This window comes from Panthera uncia, chromosome E3, assembly GCF_023721935.1.
Source record: "Panthera uncia isolate 11264 chromosome E3, Puncia_PCG_1.0, whole genome shotgun sequence".
NCBI classification, from domain to species: domain Eukaryota; kingdom Metazoa; phylum Chordata; class Mammalia; order Carnivora; family Felidae; genus Panthera; species Panthera uncia.
This window is the reverse complement of record NC_064815.1, coordinates 6,246,567-6,268,251: the sequence shown is the minus strand read 5'-3', so window position 1 is coordinate 6,268,251 and position 21,685 is coordinate 6,246,567. Positions and strand designations below refer to the sequence as shown.

The following is a 21,685-nucleotide window of genomic DNA, read 5'->3' as shown; positions in this document are numbered from 1 at the left end:
TGTGAGAACCTTTGGAGCTGTTAGTGCTTGTACCAGTGAGTCCGGAGGTGCGAAAATGGAAGAAGCTGGGAAAAACCGTAAGCCGGTAGATCAGAACTTCTCACACTTGAATGCGCACAGAACAGCCTGGGAGCAAGTTAAAGGCGGTTCTGTGTTCAGAGGGTCTGGGGTAGGGCCTAAGACACCGTGTTTCTAATGAGATCGCAGGTGGGTGCTAAGGATGCTGGCTGAAGGACTACACCCGGAAGGACCAGGGGCTGCTGTAGGCAGAATGGTGGCCCCTTTAAGATGCCCGCATCCTAATCCCAGGAATGTGTAAATATATTACTTTACGTGACAAAGGGGACTTTGCAAATGTGACTAAATTAAGGATCTCAAGATTGGGAGATTATTCTGGATTACCCAGGCCCACCTCAAGGGTCCTTACAAGTGAAACAGGGAAGCAGGAAGGTCAGGGTCAGAGGCGCTGTCTTTGAAGGTGGAGGAAGGGCCAGGAGCCAAGGAGCACAGGTGCCTCTAGAAGGTGGAAAAGGCAAGGAGATGGGGTCTCCCCTGGAGCCTGTGGGAGGGGCACAGCTGGCTTATACTTTGGTTTTAGCCCAGTGAAACCCATTTGGACTCCAGAATTTGAAGAAAATAATCATAAGATAATAAATATATATGTTTCGGGGCACCTGGGTGGCTCAGTCAGTTAAGCGTCCGACTTCGGCACAGGTCATGATCTCACAGTTTAGGGGTTTGAGCCCCGCATTGGGCTCTGTGCTGACGGCTCAGAGCCTGGAGCCTGCTTCTGATTCTGTGTCTCCCTCTGTCTCTGCAACACGCCCCCACTTGTGCACTCTCTCTCTCTCTCTCTCAAAAATAAACATTCAAAAAAATGTATACTGTTTCAAGCCACTGGATTTGTGGCAAGTTGTTATGGTAGCTGGAGGGCCTGGAGGACTGAGCTCAGAAGGACGGACTTCTGTAAACAGCGTTCTGCGTGGCATCTACGTGCTCAAATCTCACTTCCTTCGTATGGCTGATGTTCGGTAGTTCTGCATGAAATGTCAGCAGCCTATCTGAGTCAACGAGAATCTTCTTCAAAAAAGATATAGATGCTGTGAGGCCAGGTTTCCCAAAGTAGGGTCCCGGGATCACTCCTATCAGGAGGCCCTGAGAGGCCGATCCCATTCCAGACTCACTGAGTCAGAATTTCCATGGGGGGGGGCCTGTGGATCCGCAGCTCTGACAAGCCTCTGAGGTTATTCCCGAGGACCCTGACGTCTGGAGTCCTGCTGCTCTAACCGATCCCGCTCTGGACGCTAAGTCAACTCAGTCATATTGCTTTCCTCATGCCACCTGGCTGGCAGCAGCCACCGCCAGGGGCAAATGGGGACTTGGGGAGGGGGACAGGGTTATTCTTGGGTCACACCGCACTCGGAATTCAGCAGCTTTTGCTGGCATGCCACAGCGCAGACCGCAATGAGGGCGCCACACACCCGGGATCTGGAGACGTGCCAAGAAGCAACACGTGGACGCAGGAAGAGAAGTGGGGACGTGCCCCACACAGCTCCTGCCTACCTGTGAGGTAAACCGGCTTCTCTGGGTGAAGGTAAGAACCTAATTGCCACTTGTACAGGTTCCTTGAGTTCTGTATCTCAGCCAATCACATTTGCGAGCAATGCCGGGGCGTGACGGATTCCGAGGTTGGGGCGCCTGGAGCACAGCCCCCTTATTTTACAGATGAGCAGCCAACGGCCCGGGAGGGACACATGGTTAGCAAATGTCAGCGCGGGCACTGGGTATGGGAGCAGGCAGCCACCTGTACGAGGTTGCTGAGAAAAACCTCACCTCTGCGGAGAAGCTCTGGAAACCCAAAGCCTCCTTTACAGGCGACGGGGGTGCCCAGCAAAAGGCAGGACTCACCTGCTTTCCGCGTGTCGGTGGGCGAGCCTGTGGACGCGGAGCCTCTCACAAGGTCCAGGTTCCCCTCATCTCTCCCTTCCCTCCCTTCAGGCACAACCATGCTAGCCTTCTCCCTGGGGCGGAAGATATTTTAAACATTTGTTTCAACTAATTTCAAAATTCCAGATTTTAAATTTCCATACATTATAAGAAAATGATCTGCGTGACTATAGTGGCAAAGAGAACACAAGAAATATGTTAGACCAGCAAGCACAGTAGATACACACGGACGAACAACGGGCAAAGGAAGGAGAAAAGAGTTTCTTGGTTGGGTGCTACTTCTGATCTTCCGGAGTCACAAAATCTGTTGTTTAGTTTCCATTCTGTGCGTCCTTCAAGCACTCTGACACATGAAATAAGCATGTAAAAAATGCCACAGAGAGATGGAGATTTTTTATAAAAATGTGCTAATGCGTTTCTGAGCGTTAAAAATAATGCAAGCCACTTATATTCCAATACTTTCAGAGTAAATCATACGTAGAAATGTTAAAAATCAGTGATTAAGAAAATGAAAGCACAGATGATACAACTTTGATTTAAAAAAAACAGGTGGGGGCCCCATTAAATACTTGCAATTTTACAAGACAATCCAGAGTAATACAAATTTCCAACAGAGATTCAACACAAAGATCGACGTCTCAGGTGAGACAACGGAGCAGCACGGATTCATTCACTCGTGCATTTGCTGAAAAACCTTTCCGGAGTGCTCCTCCCTGCTGTGCTAGGTGCTTTGGATTTAAATATGGTTACACAACAAATCCTGTCTTCGAGGTAGCTCAGTATCTCACAGCTGGTCGACGGACAGGACTGAACTATCATAACTAAGGTTTGTGGTCAGGAACTACAATCCTCAATGACCAAAGAAAGAGCAGACCAGGTTTGCCACAGTCGTATTTTTCAGAACCAATGAAGTCGGTTATAGTCAATTCATGAGCCAGCAAGCGCTGTGCGTCTGACTGGTGCCGGGAACGGCAGAAAGGATGCACAAGGCCGGGTCTCCTCCCTCGTAGAAACGGAGTCGAGAAAACAGAGCGAGGGTGAAACAACAGCGGCACTGACCAACGGCGGTCACAGAGCGTGGCGTAAGGTGAAACAGAAGGGGGATATTTAGTACTCACTAATAATTTCAGGAAGGGCTGAAACAACAAAGATTTTCCAGTTAAAGGAAATAAAACCAGATGGACCAATTTTGCGACCAACTCTGGATAAGTGATGTTTTAGCCACTACAAGCTACCACCAAAGAACAGAAATTACGATTTTAAATCCTATATATACCCTTTGAAACAATATACAAAGTTATTATTAGTACAACGTTTTATAGCTAAATGGCACAAGGGGGCGGCCACAGTACCAGTTCCATTTTTCCTATTTTTCTCAAAGTCAGTGTCCACCGTGGCCCTGCTGAAATCGGCTTGGCAGTAGCCGTGGCCCCAACAGCCACTCGTTACGGATCCGTGACACCTACTAGACTCTAGTTGAGGACAAAGAGCAATCTATTCAGAAAAATAATTGCTCGTTGACTTCTTTTTCTTTAACATTTGGGATTAATAGTAGGGATTTTTTTTTCTTTATTTCCACTTACTTTACTGGTTACGCTACATATCACACATGGGGGCATCCCAATTTTCTGATTAATTTGTAGTCTGTGAGCGGCATAGTGGGTTAGCGTACGAACCCGTATTTTGTGGAATCTGAAACCACTCACTGGCTGTGTGGTCTCAGGCAAGTAGTTTAATGGCTCTGTGCCTCAATTTCATCTGTAAAATGGGGACAATAATAAAACCTACCCTAAAAGAGGCACGTTAGGAGGATTATCCAATACATGTAAAGTACTCAGAATAGCCCTTGGCATATAAAAAGCATTATAAAAGGTTAGTTGTTATTATAATTCTACTTTTCTTATAATGTGGTAAGTTCACCCCTTAATTATCCATGATAATGCTAAAACACTAGAGATTTGCCTTCAAAGGATTCCACGAGGGTTTCAATGAATATCGTTCTATAAAAACAGCCAGTTTACCGTGAAATGTTGTACAGCATAACAGCAAATGGAATCTGAGAAAAAATAAGCTCCTGAAATGAAGCCTGGATTGGGAGGAAAATCAGAAGTCTCCCTCAAATGAACAGAAATCTGCCATAATTATAAACATTCACTCCTTCGCCTTCAACATTTAGCATGATTACCCAAGTTCCATATGACAGAGAGAAAATAATTACAAGTGCAGACCCCTCTTCCCACTTAATCTAAAGTACTGAGGTTCCTTATTTTTACTTCAGCATCTTTAATGATATTTGAATAGCTTGTATAACGTGATGATGTAGGGAGGAGGTGCTGAACCGTAAGTCTCTTCCAACGGGCACGCATTCTGGCCTTCACACTAACTCACTTTGGGATCACGAGCTATTCAAATAAGCTCACCCCCGCCTTTGCAAAGCAGTGACCTCTCCAAACTATGTCTACTCCGAACGTTATGGCCAATCTTTCTACCCGGGGAGCGTTTTATTATCAATACTTAGGAGTGCCATTTTTTTTTTTTCTCCTGTCATCGGTAACCCACTGATCTTGCCCAGACAAGCCATCTGTTCACTGCCAGTTTGCGGGATTCATTCCTTTCTGGTTGTTTTAAATAGTAGCACTGCTTTTATTCTTACGACATCACCCACGGAGGTCCTGGCAAAAGCACATTGTCTTTTTCTCACATTAAATTTCTCAGTGCGGGCTCAGTGCAAATGCTCTTTCAGCACCACACCTCATATATATTTTCCTTTTCAAAACAAACACTTCTCAAATTCCCCAAGTTTTCTGGGAAAGTAAATATCTTGAGAGTCTAGATGGTGTAACTTCCTGATTGCTGTGTAATATGGGAAGATCTAACTTCTAATAAGTAGACAACCACCATTGAGTTAGGAGATTAGGCTGGACCACAGATAAAATTACATTAAACTCTGATATGGAAATGATCATGTAGACGGAAAGGCAGGGGACAGTCCGTATTCCAGATTCTGCCGGCTGGTTTCTAGGACGTGCCAGGCTTACCCACAGCTTATCACCGAGCCCTTTGATGTGGAGGCTAGCTCCAAAATACGAATGGCCTGGGGTCCCCGGCAGCTTGCTACGATCTACTAAAAGGACTCTTTTCTAGATGAGGTTCCCTGATGTGTTCGACAAGAGGCAGCCTGGAGCACAAAACCTCACCCGCTCAGGCCTTCTCCCCGCCCCACATCCCACCAGGCTCCTTTGGCTACGCCGCTGCAGGAAAGGCCCAGTCTCCTGAGGACTGGCCCTTGACCAGCTTCTGGGAGTTGAGCTCTGAACCCTTGCAATCGTCTGCCTCATCAAGGGTTTTGCACACTGGAGGCCTGGGACCACCTGGCCCCGGTCTGATCAGATGCTTTATGCTAACTTGATGTGGTGTAAATACCTGCTTTTGCTCTGGGGGGCTGGAGAACTACAATCACGATGGGTACTCTGTGCTCACGTGACTGATCCCCAGTAAAAACTCGGGGTCCCAAGGCTCTGGTCAGCTTCCCCGTTGACAACCCTTAGCGCGTGCTGTCACTCACCGCAGCTGGGAGGATGAAGCACATCTATGTGATTCCACGGGGAGAGGACACCTGGGGGCTTCCGCCTGGTTTTTCCTGGACTGTGCAACATGGGTTCTTACCCTCTGCTAATTTTAATCTGTGTCCTTTTGCTGTAATAAACCATGACTGGGAGTATACCAGTGTTTTCTGGCTCTCGTGGGTCCTTCGGGTCAATCCCCGAATCTGAGGAGGGTCTCGCGGACCTTCACACGAACGCCAGTAACCTAATCTGAATGGTCTTAGCTCTACGTGCTCATTTGGGACTTGGTGACCATCAACCAGAGCACGCTTGGGCAGAGGATGTTTTAAGAAGAGCGAAGGAACAGCATCTGCAAATCTCTGAAATCTGTTCCCTTCTCCTCGTCAGCCTAATCTTGGCTACCACCTTTTCTCCTGACTCGTTTCCCTGTTCCATCCCTTCCCCAGTTTGATGCCAGAGAGCGCCTCTAAAAATAGACTTCCCACTTAGAACGCTTCGGTGCTGTCTCACTGCCTCCACAGTCACGTTCTCGATCCTCACCAGGGCTTCCTGTATCTCGGCGCCTTCACGCACACTCCTCTCCGCCCTGTCGTCTTAGCACCTAGGGCACATTCTTCACGCGTCGGCTTACGCGTCACCTCTCCAGCGAAGCCACCCGTTGTCCCCACACCGGGCCTGGTCTCTCTGGCACCCACTACCACACCCTGTTCTTTCACCACTGTGGCCGGGCTCCATGCAGGTCCACTTAGTGTAATATTCATGGTCACTTAACGCTCGTCTTTCCCACCAGAGGATGAGCTCGAGCAGCGCAGGGACTTCCGGCACTGCTGTGACTACAGCATGTTCCTAGTGGCACAGGGCTTGGCACCTCAGAGATGCCCGGTACATGTCTGTTGGCGGTTTTGAGTCGTGGGGGAGAGAGGGTCTAGAAGGCACAGAAGAAACGCTAAAAGCTTTGGACAGGAAGAGGCAGCCTGTTGAATACCTGGTTGGTTATCACACTTTCTGAAATATTTTGCCAAAAAACGTAAGTACACGCATATAAACCATCCCACAGAGCCTGTTAATAGAAAATACTTTCATAGGCTGAAAGGACTGGCCAGAAGCTGGAAGAATCCAGGCCAAAGCACATCGTATTCACAGAGGATTTGGCGGGGGGGAAGGGTACTGCCCATGTAACGAGCTGAGCCCCTCCACAGGGACCCAGTGGCACGGATTCAGTAAGCACCCGTTTCCAAGAAAGCATGCCCCAGAGGAAGTGGGGTTTGGGGACATTTTACGTGTATACTGAGAGCCCACAGCCAGTATTAGAGGAAGGCTGTCCACTGTGAAATTCTGTGGGGAGCCCTGGTGGGCTGATAGCCAGTGACAATGATTTCCGCCCTCTCGTTGCCACTGATACACTGCCAATGTCTGAGGCTTGGACGATTGGTCAGTCCAAGCCACGGTCTCCTCCACTCTAGCCTTTTCTCTAGCTCAGCTCGAGGATGCCCTGTCCAGCCCCTGCCCTGGCTTTTGAGGCCCCTGCCCTGGCTTTTGAGGCCCCTAAGAGATCATGTGGCCCATCTTCCCTCACCAAGCTGCCACCTCCTGGACAGCATCCTCTGGTGCGAGGTTATCAGATTTCCCCAGGACCTAGGGGGGTAAAAGGTAGCTGACTGGTTTGTGCATACCTCACTTAGAACATCTGCCTTATGTTACACAGAAGAGCATTTTCGATTTGGATTCGGCACGCTGCCAGACGCTCGTCCTAAAACTCATACACGAATGTTTGGGTAAATGTCACACCGTCAAAAAAAATATCTTCCTGGGGTGATTCTACTGCTGGTGATCTGAAGTGACTGGGTTGTAAAAGCATTTCCCGGCCAAAGGGAAGGCAGTCACCCACCCCCAGACCATGGAAATTTTACAAGGAGGAACTAAATCATCACTCCAAGGCAAAGGAGAAATCTCGTGCATGGGGGTATGGGAAATTTAAGAACGTTATTTCTTAGGAAAGTAGTCGGTCGAGCTGTATTTTTGGTGTTTTGCGTCGCACGTCTTTACAAGCAGAGAAGCAGGTCTCTCCACGTTTCCAATATTCTGTCAAACCATCGAAAGGCAACCCGAGACGGGGGAGAAAGAAGAAAGGTGCACGTACCCCAGGGATGAAGCGGACCACAGGTTTATCTTGACGCGATCCTCCCAGGGTCTCCCCCTCTCCATCCCTCCTGAGGGTGATTATGCTATGCCTCCACTCAGAGAAGCCCCTAGACCTTGAAAATTTCCATGTATTATTACCTTATGAGTTTTTCAAAAGCTTCCTTTTCTTTCCGCAAAGCAGTGAGATAGCGCTGTTCCTCTGTTGAGCCTCCGTATATAAGAAAGTAAACCCTGCCAGTTAAAACAGAACTCTTTTAGGCTGTAAAAACATAATTTTTAATCCCTAAAAGGAAGAGCACAGCACAGCATTTGAAATCAGCAACCTAGAGGGCTGCAATAATAAATATTTGACCAAGAATAAAAGGTTCCATTAATCACACACCTAAAAACGAAGCTGCCTAAACCCCCACCTGTTAAAAGTCTCATTACCACATTTTTTTGCCCCCTTCACAGAAAGGAGGAACAGAGTTTAGGTAAACACTGAAATATAACTAGAGGGAGAGAGTAAGTCTTGCCTCAGAAGTATAAACAAATCAGAAAACACAGAATCTCGGCGGCTTCTCTTTTGTCACTTTTCTCTTTACCCCTCTGCCAAACGATAATTTGAAAAGCTGGCTGCTAGTTATAAAACGCAGCTTGTGAAAGTTCATGCCAGTGAGAAATAAACACATGAAATCTATATGACCTTTATCTTCCTTCTCGGTTCTTTTTTACCCATGTCTTAACAGAACCGAGTCAGTGCACGTTTTATATAAACACATGGGCATGGAAGACATATGGATGCTATCAGCCTCAAGACAATAATTCGATATATTATTTTCTCTTAGGAAGGGCAGCTTTCCTATCTTGTTTGTTGCTAAGAGGCTGAATTAAGCACCTCGTCTGTCCTCCTTCTTCACCTTTTACCGGAGGTTTTCAGTCCTCAACTTTTCTTCCAGACATCATACTCCTAGGTTATCTTTCTTTGAAGTGTGGACAGCTCAAAAACAAAAAAACATACAAAAAAAACCATTGGACAATGAGTCCAGAGACCTCAGCTGTCCCCCAGAAGTGCGACATGGCCACGGGCAAGTAACTCATCACTTCTGGGCCTCAGTTTCCCACTGATGGAGACCAGTGGAACCCCAAGGTCCCTTCCAATTCTCACATTTTGTTTTCAAATATCACACTGTTCCATTCTCAGGCAACAGAGAACTTTACAGCGAACAAGCTATCTACACAGGTGATCAATAGCAAAGTATGAAAAATCTACCAGCCTGTAATTATTTGACCAGCTTCGTCCAATCTCTTCATCCTGTGTTATTTCTGACCCACCTGCTCCATTCATCTCTGCTCGGGAAGGTTGTGTCAGTTAAGCCGCTAGGAAGGTTTCTTTTGGCTCTGTTTTTGGTTCAGACTGAGTTCAGGATATTAATTTTGCTGTTTATTTCCTTCAGATAATTGGAGGGCCAGAACACTATATTCTTTGAGAGGCATCATTTTCTCAATCTGATATTTCTCTAGATTTTTTTAGCTGCTAATTCTTGAAACTCAAGAAAACTTGGTACAATAATTCCCCAAACACTTTCATTTTATGTGGATGTAACTTAGAGTCACTTCAAATTTATAAGGATGACCTTTCAGAAGATTGAAATTACAGAGGTGAGTCATAACTACAGTAATTTTTGGTGGAGGTTATGATATTATAGATTTTCTGGCCTTGTTCAGATCCAGTACCCCAGAAGCTACAACCAATGCATAAGGTACACAGTATGGAACAGCAGGGCAGTAAGTAATGGGAATACAAATCATTCCCTAGACTTGTTGTTCTGCTAGGACATCTGACACGCTTCATATGTAAACTTCCTAGATTGGTCAGAAAGCAAAAGAAGGTCTCATAAACTCCACCCACCCATCATGACAACAGAATGTTAAAGACAATCCATGTGTAGCTGGTGCGGTGTCTGTGTTAAAGCCTGAAGAACTGTGAAATTGGAGCCTTTCAGAAATAGTTCAACGGATGGAATATTACTTGGCCACGAAAAAGAATGAAATCTTGCCATCTGCCACAACGTGGATGGACCTCAAGGGCAGTGTGCTAGGCGAAATACGCCAGACGGAGAAAGACAAATAAATACCATATGATTTCACTTATAAGTAGAATCTAAAAAGAAACAAAACAAATGAACAAACAACAACAGAGAGAGAGACTCAGACAGCGAACACAGTGATGGTTGCCAGAGGGGGTGTGGGGAGAATGGGCAGAATGGGTGACGGGGATGAAGAGGTACAAACTTATAAAATAAATAAGCCGCGGGATGAAAAGTACAGCATTGGGAATATAGGCGATGATATCGTAACACACTTATCATGGTGAGCATTTTAGAACGTATATAATTGCCCAATCACTGTGTTGTACAACTGAAACTAATCGAACAGGTCAAGCTATACTTCAATAACAAAGATTATATATATATATATATATATATATATGCATCAAAAAAGAGAGAGGAAAGAGCTCATGTTCTTTATAACTTGCCTCAGAGGCTTCCCAGGCCTACTCGCCCGGTAAATCTCAAGTTGGCGAACAAACGTTAGCTCGGCGTCGTACAGAACCACGTATCTCGGTTCCACCTCGTGCAGCACCCTTGTCAGAGCGTAGGGGTCACTGCAGCCCAAGAGAGGGTGGATGATGGTGAGCGGGTCTTTCAGTATTCCATAAGCGGCATCGGATGACAAGTTTAAGTCAAATTCCTCGTGCTTGATTTCTTCTAAGGAACTGTCTGGGCTACTGCCCATGTCTCCAGGACAGCCTTCCTTGGCATCCCCTTCCTCTTCCGGTTCTTCAGGCTTTCCTATCATCTGTGTTAAAGTTAACCGCCGCTTCTTCTTCTTGAGAGTCCTTTCTTTGGGGGCAGCCCTCTGTTTGCTGTGGGGGTCTTTAGGCCTTTTGTGAGATTTCGCCATTCTCTTTGCACTGTCCTCATTTCTAAATTGCACCCACACGTCCTCGGCTTTGCTGTCCCTCTCAAAGGTCTTCCTGTAGAGCCTCAACAAGAAGGCCTCTGCTCCGATCGTGATATACTCTCTCAGCTGGGAACACGTTCGCTCATCACTTGCACAAATCAGCACCTGACCTAAAATTACCAAACAGCGTAATGTTACCATTACCTCACGTGTCCCCCCACTGCCACCACACCCCCGTTCTCTGTCCGCCTGCTCGCCTCCTCCCCTGACAAAGAAGACACATCTGACCCCTTGGCGCATTTACAATTTGTTTAAAAAGGGTCTCAGATGCTTATCAAATGCTTTCCCTCTCTGACAGGATTAGTGAAATCTTTTGAGTAAAGTTGAAGCCAGAAACATTTAGTCTTAGGAAAGCCTAGCCGTGGTATAATAGAGGCTTTACAGAAGCTCTTTTTAATTAATAATTTTCCAGAGGATTTTATATGCCAAAATAAATTCCAAATGGATTACTGAGTCAAATGTTAAATATTAAATCATTAAAAAAAAAGGCAACTACTCTCCATCTCTGTGGATGGAGATGATTTTCTAGGCTTAAAAACAGTGGAAGATATCTCAGACAAGACTGATATCTATAATCTGAGAGGGACTCTATATAAGAAAAAAACTGTGCATTAAGAAAGCTAAAGACAGAAAAACGACTTTACAAAACAACTATCATAAATGATAGTATCTTTAATATATAAAAAGCCAATACAAACCGAGGACATACCCTAATTTGGCCAAGGAAAAGAAAGACAATTCACCAAAGAGGAAAAAGCATTAAGAAAGCATTGAACTTGGGGCGCCTGGGTGACTCAGTCGGTTACAAGTCCGACTTCAGCTCAGGTCATGATCTTATAGCTCATGAGTTCGAGCCCCACATCGGGCTCTGTGCTGACAGTTCAGAGCCTGGAGCCTGCTTCCGATTCTGTGTCTCCTTCTCTCTGACCCTTTCATGCTTGTGCTCTATCTCTCTCTCTCAAAAATAAATAAACATTAAAAAACGTTTTTTACATTAAAAAAAGAAAACAATGAGCTTAGCAAATACCAAATTTCAAATGAACATTTTTCTCCAAATTAATAAAATTGTTACACATATGCATGTATACACACACACGAATATATGATCTCCAGTCACTGCTAAGTGAAAAAGAGATGAGCTCTAACATTGCTAGAAGAAATGAAAACTCATAAAAATTTCATGTAAGTCAAATGTGGTAATATGTCTCAAGAACGTTATCATTTGACTTGCTAATTATATATCCAGAAATTACATTGCACTGTGACCTTAACAATGTGAAACAGAAAATACAGAAAAGAAAACCTGGAGGAAATATACCAATGTGGCTTCTAGACATAATTTTTTCCTTTCTCTTTTTTCTTGGTACTTTTCAATTTTCCTAAGGGAGCAGGCATGACTTGGAGTCTTAAATCAAAGTACCATACGTTCTCAGATAATATCACCAGCGTATTTACTCATATAAGAATTATGTGCTTGCCTTTACTGATTCATAGGAGTTCAAAGTCTCAATACACTAAAGAAAAATCTAGTTTTTTTAAACATCTGGTTTTGGGGTGCCTGGGGGGCTCAGTCGGTTAAGTGTCTGACTTTGGCTCAGTCATGATCTCACGGTTTGTGGGCTCGAGCCCCACGTCAAGGATCTGTGCTGACAGCTCGGAGCCTGGAGCCTGTTTCAGATTCTGTGTCTCCCCCTCTCTCTGTCCCTCCCCTGCTTGTGCTCTGCCTCTGTCTCTCTCTCAAAAATAAATACACATTAAAAAAAAAAGTAAATATCTGGTTTTATTTAAAAAAAAATTTTAGCGGGTTTGGTCTACGATGCTAATCTACTAGTATACTCATGCTTGAAGAGAGGGGCCCTAAAATCTGGAATTTTTTTTTTCAGGGCCACGTCAGTGTTGATCCATAGAACAGTTGAGACGTCTTTGGAAAGACACTTGCTGAGAATATAAAAAAAGCCCATTAGCTTTCTCCTCGGGGGATTCTAGATTGAAATCGTGGTGAATGTGTATGTGGAGATTAGCTGCATCTTTAAATAGAAGTCCTGAGAAGTCAACCAGCCCAGCAAGGCAGCCTGCTTTCTACAAGTATGCAAGGATTCAACCAGGAGAAAATCACATCAAACGAACAGAAAGGAGGCTGCCACTAGGATTTCTGTGTGCATCTGGCACTTATTCTTTTACATCTGATAAACAAAATAACAGTAAGTTACTTTTTTTTTTTTAATTTTTTTTTTAATGTTTATTTTTGAGACAGAGACAGAGCATGAACAGGGGAGGGGCAGAGAGAGAGGGAGACACAGAACCGGAAGCAGGCTCCAGGCTCTGGGCCATCAGCCCAGAGCCCGATGCGGGGCTCGAACTCACGGGCCGCGAGATCATGACCTGAGCTGAAGTCAGACGCTTAACCGACTGAGCCACCCAGGCGCCCCAATAACAGTAAGTTACTTTTAAAGGACTAATAACAAAGACTCATTTGCTTCATTTTGAAAGCAAACGTCCTCTTCTCTTTTTTTCCTACCTGGACCCCCAAGGGCTTCACTCTCCTTATTTTCCGCCTCAATTTCTTTCAGTACTTCGGTCAGAGCTTCCCACTTCGGGTTGCTTTCTAGCACCAATTCCTTTTTTGTTTCTGTATGGGAATAAAAGGATAACCTCATTCTCCAGGGTAGTATTCACCTGTAAAGTGTTCCACAGGCTTTCAAAACAACACAACACAGACAACACAAGCGTCATTCCAAAAGCTTGTTCTTTTGAGCTTCCTTCCTGATGCCAGATAGAAACTACTTTCTTGAAAAAGGTCTCTTTAAGGTCTAAATAGAAGATATTTGAAACTGACATTAACAGAGGTTTTATAGTGGGGCGCCTGAGTGGCTCAGTCGGTTGAGCGTCCGCTCTTGGTTTCGGCTCAGGTCATGATCTCACGGATCATGGGTTTGAGCTCACATCAGGCTCTGTGCTTACAGCATGGAGGCTGCCTGGGATTCTCTCTTTCCCTCTTTCTCTGCCTCTCTCTGGCTTGCACACATGCTCTCTCTCAAAATAAATAAATGAACTTTAATTTAAAGGAAAGAGAGGTTTCATAGTGCCTTGAGAGAAAGTTACGTGTGCGTCATGAATTTCAGATGATTCTGTATTAGTTGTCAACCGTGATACTATATATAAGCTGCTACATAAAACGAAAGAATTAGTACAGAGGAAGAGTATTTATTATTTCTAATCCGCATGACTTTCACATTCCTGAAAATGGAATACAAGGAGACCACAATCAAACATTTCTGTAAGTACCCAAATGCATCACTAATGTATTTAAGTTTTGAACTAGACCTTTGAACTAGGCAGAAAGTCAGCATCAATCCTATCCCATGCTTTAAAAAACCAATGATATTTGTCATACCCACTAGATAAGTATTGGAATAAACCTATTCTCGCCTCATTCTGGTATATTTATTTTTGTACAGCTAAAAGGAATGTTAAATATTCTGTTAAGACTGTAAGTGCCAAAAGTAGTTATTATTCTGAAGTAAAAAAAAAAAATGTATCAATCACTAGTTCTTATATAGCAGTAAGAACACTCTTGACTGATATTTGGCACTTGTTATCCGGAATCCTCTAACAACGGATTCTAGGACTTGCCATGCTGGATACTTTTAACTTACGTTACACATAACACGCCTTTAACATACAGGCACGCATTCTTCACACAGCTGAAGGAGACTGAGGATTACACGTTGACTTGGTAAGAATTTTCACACCAAATACTTAAATAAGAGACACAGTTAAAGATGAAGCCTACAGGATACCTTGTACTTGTTCAATTTCCATTTTTTCAGACACTTTGCCTTTTTTGTTCATTTTGGCATCTGGAAGATGATAAACCCTTGCTCGAGCATTAACAAACATCGAGGTGCTGGACTCAAGAAAGAGCCAACCTAATATGAAAAGTTAAAAAAAAAAAAAAAAAAAGGCCTTCAATTTGGGATGAATTTTAAAGACTCTCTGATGGTCACATGCCCTATCTATACAACTGCCTGCCATAGTGTTCTCTGAACCGTACCTTCTCCCTTACTGAGGCCTCAATCACTGTTTGATTAGGCCAGTGGGCTTTCAAAGTGTGGCCTAGTGACCTCTGGGGGCCACCAAAATGTTTTCAGGGACTCTGGAGCTCAAAACTATTCTCAGATGAGTAATAATTCCTTATTTGTTTTTTTTCCCACTGTGGTGACATTTCTGGTAATGGTGCAAAAGCATTGGGGGGTAACACTGCTGGGTGCCTGAGCATCATCAAGGCAGTGGAACCAAAGAGTACCAGTGGTCAATGTGTTCTTCACTGCTGTGCATTCGTAGCTTATTACTTAATGTCCCTGATGAAGCAATAAAAACTATTAATTGTACGGGCGCTTGGGGGGCTCAGTTGGTGGAGTGTCTGACTCCTTCTTTCTGTTCAGGTCACGATCTTGAGGTTGTGGGACTGAGCCCTGCATCAGGCTCTGTGCTGAACATGGAGCCTGCTTAATATCCTCTCTCCCTCTCTCTCTCCCTCTGCCCCTTTTTCCTGCCTGCTTGCTCTCTCTCTCTCAAATAAAACAAAATAATTTTTAAAAGTTAAAAACATTACTAATGGTAGTAAATCTTGGCCTCAGAGGACAACGGACCCCATTTTGAAAATCAACGGTCTAGTCAAACAGTGACAGAGGTCACATTAGTGGGGCAGATGTGGCTGGTAGAAAAAGAAGACGGTAGCCAACTGTTTAAGTATGTTTCTCTACAAATCTCTTCAGTCTTCAGCACTCTAGCTGATGAAACCCTAAACTCCCTTGCTGTTTCTTAGCAGAAAATGAATTTGAAGTTCTTAACAACTAAACTTCCAGAACACAACCTATTTCTAAGTTGGGGACTGCCTGTAATATACAGAGTCTTTTCTAGAAATAAAATTGCCCGGAATGGATATGAATATTTATTATTATACAGAACAGAAGTTCAGTAGGCGGAAACATTAGCTATCAATAAAACCTACATCCTTATGCTATGAACATAAAACGTAATTTGAAAGCTTAGTATACCGTGTAGTTGAATATAGCACTCCCCACATCTGATTCCCCAACAAAATCCGACACTTTATTCAAATCAGCTCCCATAATAATATTAGTATTTTTATCTCCCACCTGAATTCTGACCAAAAGCCTTCTCTGTCGCTCTCAGAGATTCCAGAAGATTAAGGAATGTGATACAATCATACTGAGAGAGATACTGCAGCAAAGTTCGTAATATCTTCAAATCCTGAACCAAGGACTTAGTCTTGGCTCCAAGCTGGTGCCACAAGGGATCCAGATAATGGCGGATCGTCTAAAACAAGAATACAGTTTAGTATGGCTAAAAATATATTGGATATAGCTATTATTTTTTTATTTATTATTTGAGAGAGAGCGAGCAAGCGAGCGTGGGAGCAGGGGAGAGGCAGAGAGAGGGAGAAAGGGAATTTCACACAGGCTCCACGCTGTCAGTGCTGAGCCTGATGTGGGGCTTGAACTCATCAACCATGAGCTCCCTGAGCCAAATTCAGACGCTGAACTGACTGAGCCACCCAGGTGTCCCCAGTCATTTGTTTTCATGAAACATCAAAGCTTACAGCTTAGACCTGCCCAGTTTCTGCCGAATTTGGTTGTGACCCTATCCTGGATACATAAAGATGTGGGATCCAGCTGAACAGGGAACAGAGGGCACATACCAGGGAAACTACATGATATCAAATTAAATAACGACATACCTTAACTTTGTGGTGTAAGTGATTTGCTTGGGTTTTCCGCCCCCCCAATGTGATTCATGGATGGAAAAGAATTTGTTAAATTAACAAGGGACTACATTTGAATATTTTCTGGGATCCTAAAGTGTTGCCTAAAATGAAGGCTAGCTTTGGCATGTACTATGTAGGTATCTACGTATCCACTGCTACGTATATACACATCCTTCACAAACTGATTCTTTTTTTTTTCCTTTTTTTTTTTTTTACTGTTTATTTATTTTTGAGAGAGAGACAGAGTGCAAGCAGGGGAGGGGCAAAGAGAGAGGGAGACACAGAATCTGAAGAAGTCTCCAGGCTCTGAGATGTCAGCACAGAGACCGACGCAGGGCTCGAATCCACGAACGGCGAAATCATGACCTGAGCTGAAGTCGGACGCTTAACCGACTGAACTACCCAGGCGCCCCACAAACTATTTCTTAACTAAAAAGGATAATACCTGTAGCATGCTATGGAAGCAGTATCACTACACGGCACTTTACCCAACAAATTCATACTCAGAAGGAGTTATCTGGGTGACCATATAGTTTACTGTCCAATCTGGGGCTCTTACGAAAATGAAATTATATTATTAATAATCACTCCGGGACAACAGACAGATCCTAGAACTATCCTAGACAAACTGGGACATATAACTGCATGCCTGTTTTGTAAAATAATCTACAAAAGTTAAATTTTCCGGGCACCTGGGCAGCTCAGGCAGTTGAGCATCCGACTATTGATTTCTGCTTGGGTCAGGACTCCAGGGTTGTGGGATCAAGCCACGCTCAGCGTGGAACCTGCTTAGGATTGCCCCTTCCCCACCCCACCCCCCCCGCCCCGCCCCTCTCTCTCATTCATGCTCTTGCTCTCTCTCCTATTCTTTTTTTAATGTTTATTTATTTTTGAGAGAGACAGAGACAGAACGCGAGCGGGTTAGGGGCGGAGAGAGAGGGAGACACAGAATCCGAAGCAGGCTCCAGGCTCTGAGCTGTCAGCACAGAGTCCCACACGGGGCTCGAACCCATGTACCATGAGATCATGACCTGAGCCAAAGTCGGACGTTCAACCAACTGAGCCACCCAGGCGCCCCTCGCTCTGTCTCTTAAACAAATGTTAATTTTCTGGGGCGCCTGGGTGGTTCAGTTGGTTAAGCATCCCACTTCGGCTCGGGTCATGATCTCACAGTTCGTGGGTTTGAGCCCCGAGTCAGTCTCTGTGCTGACAGCTTGGAGCCTGGAGCCTGCTTCGGATTCTGTGTCTCCCTCTCTCTCTGCCCCTCCCCTGCTCATGCTCTGTCTTTCTCTGTCTCTCTGTCTCTCTGTCTCTCTCTCTAAATAAATAAATAAATAAATAAATAAATAAATGTTTAAAAAATTAAATAAATAAAAAATAAAAAAAATTTTTAAATGTTAATTTTCTAACAAGATGAGAGTCATGTCTGCATTTACATCTGGTTGCTGAAAGAATACCCAAAATAATACTTTGACCTTTACCAGGGAATGAGAAACAGAAACTTAGTACAAAACCTATCAGGTTATATTGTGTTTTTTAATAAGGACGCACACATTCTATTAAAAGAATGGGAAGGGTTTTTTTGTGGTTTTTCTTTGTGGCTTCACATGCACTAAACTGTAAGAACAGAGGAACAAAACATAATGTAATTAGTTTTATGTATCATTATTTCAATAAAAGCACTTTCTGGAAGAATCAGAGATACGAGGAGTTAAATTTTTCCTTTTAAATAATCACTGTGAATTATTTCCAGTGACACAGAGATGCATTCAGAGCTTAAAAGACAGGAACTCGTTCCACCAAAATATAGAAAAAAAAAAAAAGCTGCCTGGAATTTTTTTAAAAGTCAGCGTTTTCTGGATCTACAATTCAATTTTAGACATTTACGCATCTGTATTAATATTCATCTACAATAGAAAACATCAGTTAGAATAAAAGTTCCTTGAACTAAAAGTCTTAACATTTTCTCAACTGAAAACGTAATTTTAGGACACAGCAAGGTTCACATTCCTCAGTAATGAAAACTCGTCCCAATTATTTTTATTCCAAACAAAAGATCATAAATTATGAAAGCATTCTCATGTAAAACTCTTCTATCTGTAGATATCCAAATGCTGTCATTTCAGAGCAAAAAGGTTATTTTTCCTTCTCTTAATTATCCTTGAAATACAAGATAATCACTGTATAACTGCAAAAATAAAGAGTTGTGCTTAGGGTCAATCCATGTATTCTACTACAAATTATGACTCTCCAGTAAACCGAACAGGTTGTACTTAAATCGCCTCCAGATTAGTTTTAAAATAACAACAATTTCTGGGGCGCCTGGGTGGCTCAGTCAGTTAAGCATCCGGCTTCGGCTCAGGTCATGATCTCGCGGTTTGTGAGTTCGAGCCCCGCACTGGGCTCTTTGCTGACAGCTCAGAGCCTGGAGCCTGCTTCGGGTTCTGTGTCTCCCTCCCTCTGTGCCCCTCCCCTGCTCACACTCTGTCTCTCTGTCTTTCTCAAAAATGCATATAAAAAAACATTAAAAAAAATAACAGCGATATCCTATTGAGGACACTGCAATTAGCAAAAGAACCGGGAATTCTTTAAAGCTGTAACCTAACACACTGCGCTTACAAGGAAAAGAGGCAGAGTACCTTGTCAAACGGTTTTCCAATAGCATTTTCTAAAGACAAATCTTCAACTTCGAGCGATGGGTTGTGGCATTTCAGTTCTTTCAGACACGCATTTAGGATGTCCAGGATGGCAGTCTGTATGGCGAGCATGGCAGGCGTCATAGAAACGTGAATTTCTACAACTTCAGGTTTGTGCTGTTCTAAGAATGAGTTTACTGCTACATGGAACCTGAAGAGACAAATCGTTTCCAAACGTTTTCTCCGAGACCAGAAATAACACGGCTCTCAGTTTTTGCTCTCACAGGGGTTTTGGAAATGCAACTAAGACACAAACCAAACAGACAGCAAAATGACAATGTTTTCAGAAGTACTTTTAATCTCAGCGAAAGGATGTATTCGTTGAATAAGGCAGGGGGTCAGCAAAAATATGGTCTGGGCCCAAACCAGTGCCTGTTTTTTTTTTTTTTTTTTTAATGTTTATTTATTTTTGAGAGAGAGGGAGAGAGAGACAGAGTACAAGCAGGGGAGGGGCAGAGAGAGGGGGAGACACAGAATCTGAGGCAGGCTCCAGGCTGAGCGGTCAGCAGAGCCCGACGTGGGGCTAGAAACCATGAACCATGAGATCATGACCTGAGCCAAAGTCAGATGCTCAACCGAGTGAAGCCACCCAGGCGCCCCGTTTTTGTTGTTTCTTTTTTTTTCATTGCCTGTTTTTAGAAATAGTGTTATTGGAACACAGCCGTGCCCAGTGTTTATGTATTGTCTATGGCTGCTTTCCTGATGTAACAGCAGACTGGAAGCATTGTCACAAACCACATGGCCTGCAAAGCCCAAAATATTTACTATCAGGCCCTTCACAGAAAAAGCATGCCTATCCTTGACACAGCATAATCAAGAAAGGCAAAAGACCCTGGCAATCACTCTCAAATGCCATGTAGTGTAACCAAAATACGTATCAGCATAGGTGCGAGATGTTTGAACATTGGAACCTTCTGGGTTTTCCTAGACATTTACAGGAATTCTTCAAAAATCTTTTCGCTTTGGGGCCCCTGAGTGGCTCAGTCAGTTAAGCGTCCGACTTCCGCTCAGGTTATGATCTCACGGTTCATGAGTTCGAGCTCCGCGTCAGGTTCTGTGTTGACCGCTCGGAGCCTGGAGCCTGCTTCGGATTCTGTGTCTCCCTCTCTCTGCCCCTTCCCTGCTCGTGCTCCGTCTCTCAAAAACAAATAAACGTTAAATAAAATTAATAAAACAATCTTTGTGCCTTATTCCCCGACGGGTAATTTTCAGAGGGAGTTTAGTTCTCCTAAACCTGTTATATACCTTAGGCTCTAGATTCCCTGGGGGGTTCGCTAAACGTAGAAGAAGCAATAAAGTAGCTGCCCTTGGATGGATGTGACGGGCTACCAGAAAAGGAAATATCAAATCTGTCTCTCCTTTTAAAATAATCACAAATGAGGTAACCATATATTTCTATTTGATGCACTTGGTATGGACCCGGCTATCATATGTCAAGTGCAATTCCTCTAAATTTTACATCACTTTCAAGTGCACGCTTAAGTCGGAGTGGATTCTCTCACAGAAATCTGTCACATAAGGCTATTTACCTTGGCCACAGATACAGCTTCCCTACGAAAAGATTTCGCATCACTCTTTCCACGTGACAAAAACCAGTGTCAAAGGCGACAGCATTGTCTGTGAAAGCTTTAATAAAACCACGCTTGTTTTTCTGGCGAAACAGACGCAAGATGAATGCTTCTTGACAAGACTCGATTATCCTGTGCGCTCTATACACCAAGATGCCTGGGAAGAGATAATAATTTAGATTACAGAACAGACAAGGAAGTTCATGCTCGTTTTCATTCACTGATTTCACCACATTTCTCTTGAGCACGGGCGGTGTGCTCATCTGGGCCGGAGATACAGCAGTGAACACACAGATGGCAATCTGTGTCCTTGCGGTACTTACGATACACAATATAAACAAAGAGACGATTTAGTAAGTTGTACAGCGATAAGGGCTGGGGAGGAAAAAAGGAATCCGAGGAGGAGGAGAGGGAGTGTGTGTGAGAGGTGATGGGGGGCAACTTTAGGCAGGGTCGCCTCGTTGAGGCTCTATCTGGGCCAAGGCTAGATGGAAAAGAGGAGGTGAGCCTTGGAACCACGTGCACCAAGACCGTTCCAGGATGAGGGGACAGTAAGAGCAAAGGCCCTGGGGTGGGGTGTGTCTGGCACGGCGGAGGAAGAGTTTCTGAAAGCAAAGTGCCTCACTGACTCTCCTTTCATATGTGAACCAGATGTGGACTACAGAAAAGAGGGCCATTTCACAAGTCTGGGTAACATCTGTACCACCTACTAGAATAATTCAATTTTTGGAATCAGAGGATAGTCAACTGAGAGATAAACTAGTCCATTAAAATAAAGACCTTTAATGAATATATTTACTACATCCGGGTTTGGGGGTGCTGTGATTAGGACACTTCTGAGATCACAAAAACAAGGAAATTATTATACGTTTCCTTATTTATAAAATGAGAGCACTGACCAGATAATCTTTCTTTTGTGTGTATAATACATCCACGAGACATGACACATATATGCCATTTTGATGCAGT

The 21,685-nt window shown here is 43.9% G+C and overlaps 1 protein-coding gene across 1 annotated transcript in view; it reads right to left on the bottom strand.

Annotated features, from left to right (window-relative positions):
* Positions 1 to 21,685, bottom strand: part of ERCC4 (ERCC excision repair 4, endonuclease catalytic subunit) — a 33,115-nt gene that overhangs the window by 4,627 nt on the left and 6,803 nt on the right. The window contains exons 3-10 of the mRNA XM_049638273.1: positions 20,678 to 20,873; positions 19,092 to 19,299; positions 15,824 to 16,004; positions 14,462 to 14,590; positions 13,180 to 13,290; positions 10,174 to 10,771; positions 7,794 to 7,886; positions 1,909 to 2,021 (exon numbers count right to left, since the gene is read on the bottom strand). Coding sequence (XP_049494230.1) covers positions 1,909 to 2,021; positions 7,794 to 7,886; positions 10,174 to 10,771; positions 13,180 to 13,290; positions 14,462 to 14,590; positions 15,824 to 16,004; positions 19,092 to 19,299; positions 20,678 to 20,873 — 1,629 coding nt within the window. The remainder of the gene's footprint in view (positions 1 to 1,908; positions 2,022 to 7,793; positions 7,887 to 10,173; positions 10,772 to 13,179; positions 13,291 to 14,461; positions 14,591 to 15,823; positions 16,005 to 19,091; positions 19,300 to 20,677; positions 20,874 to 21,685) is intronic.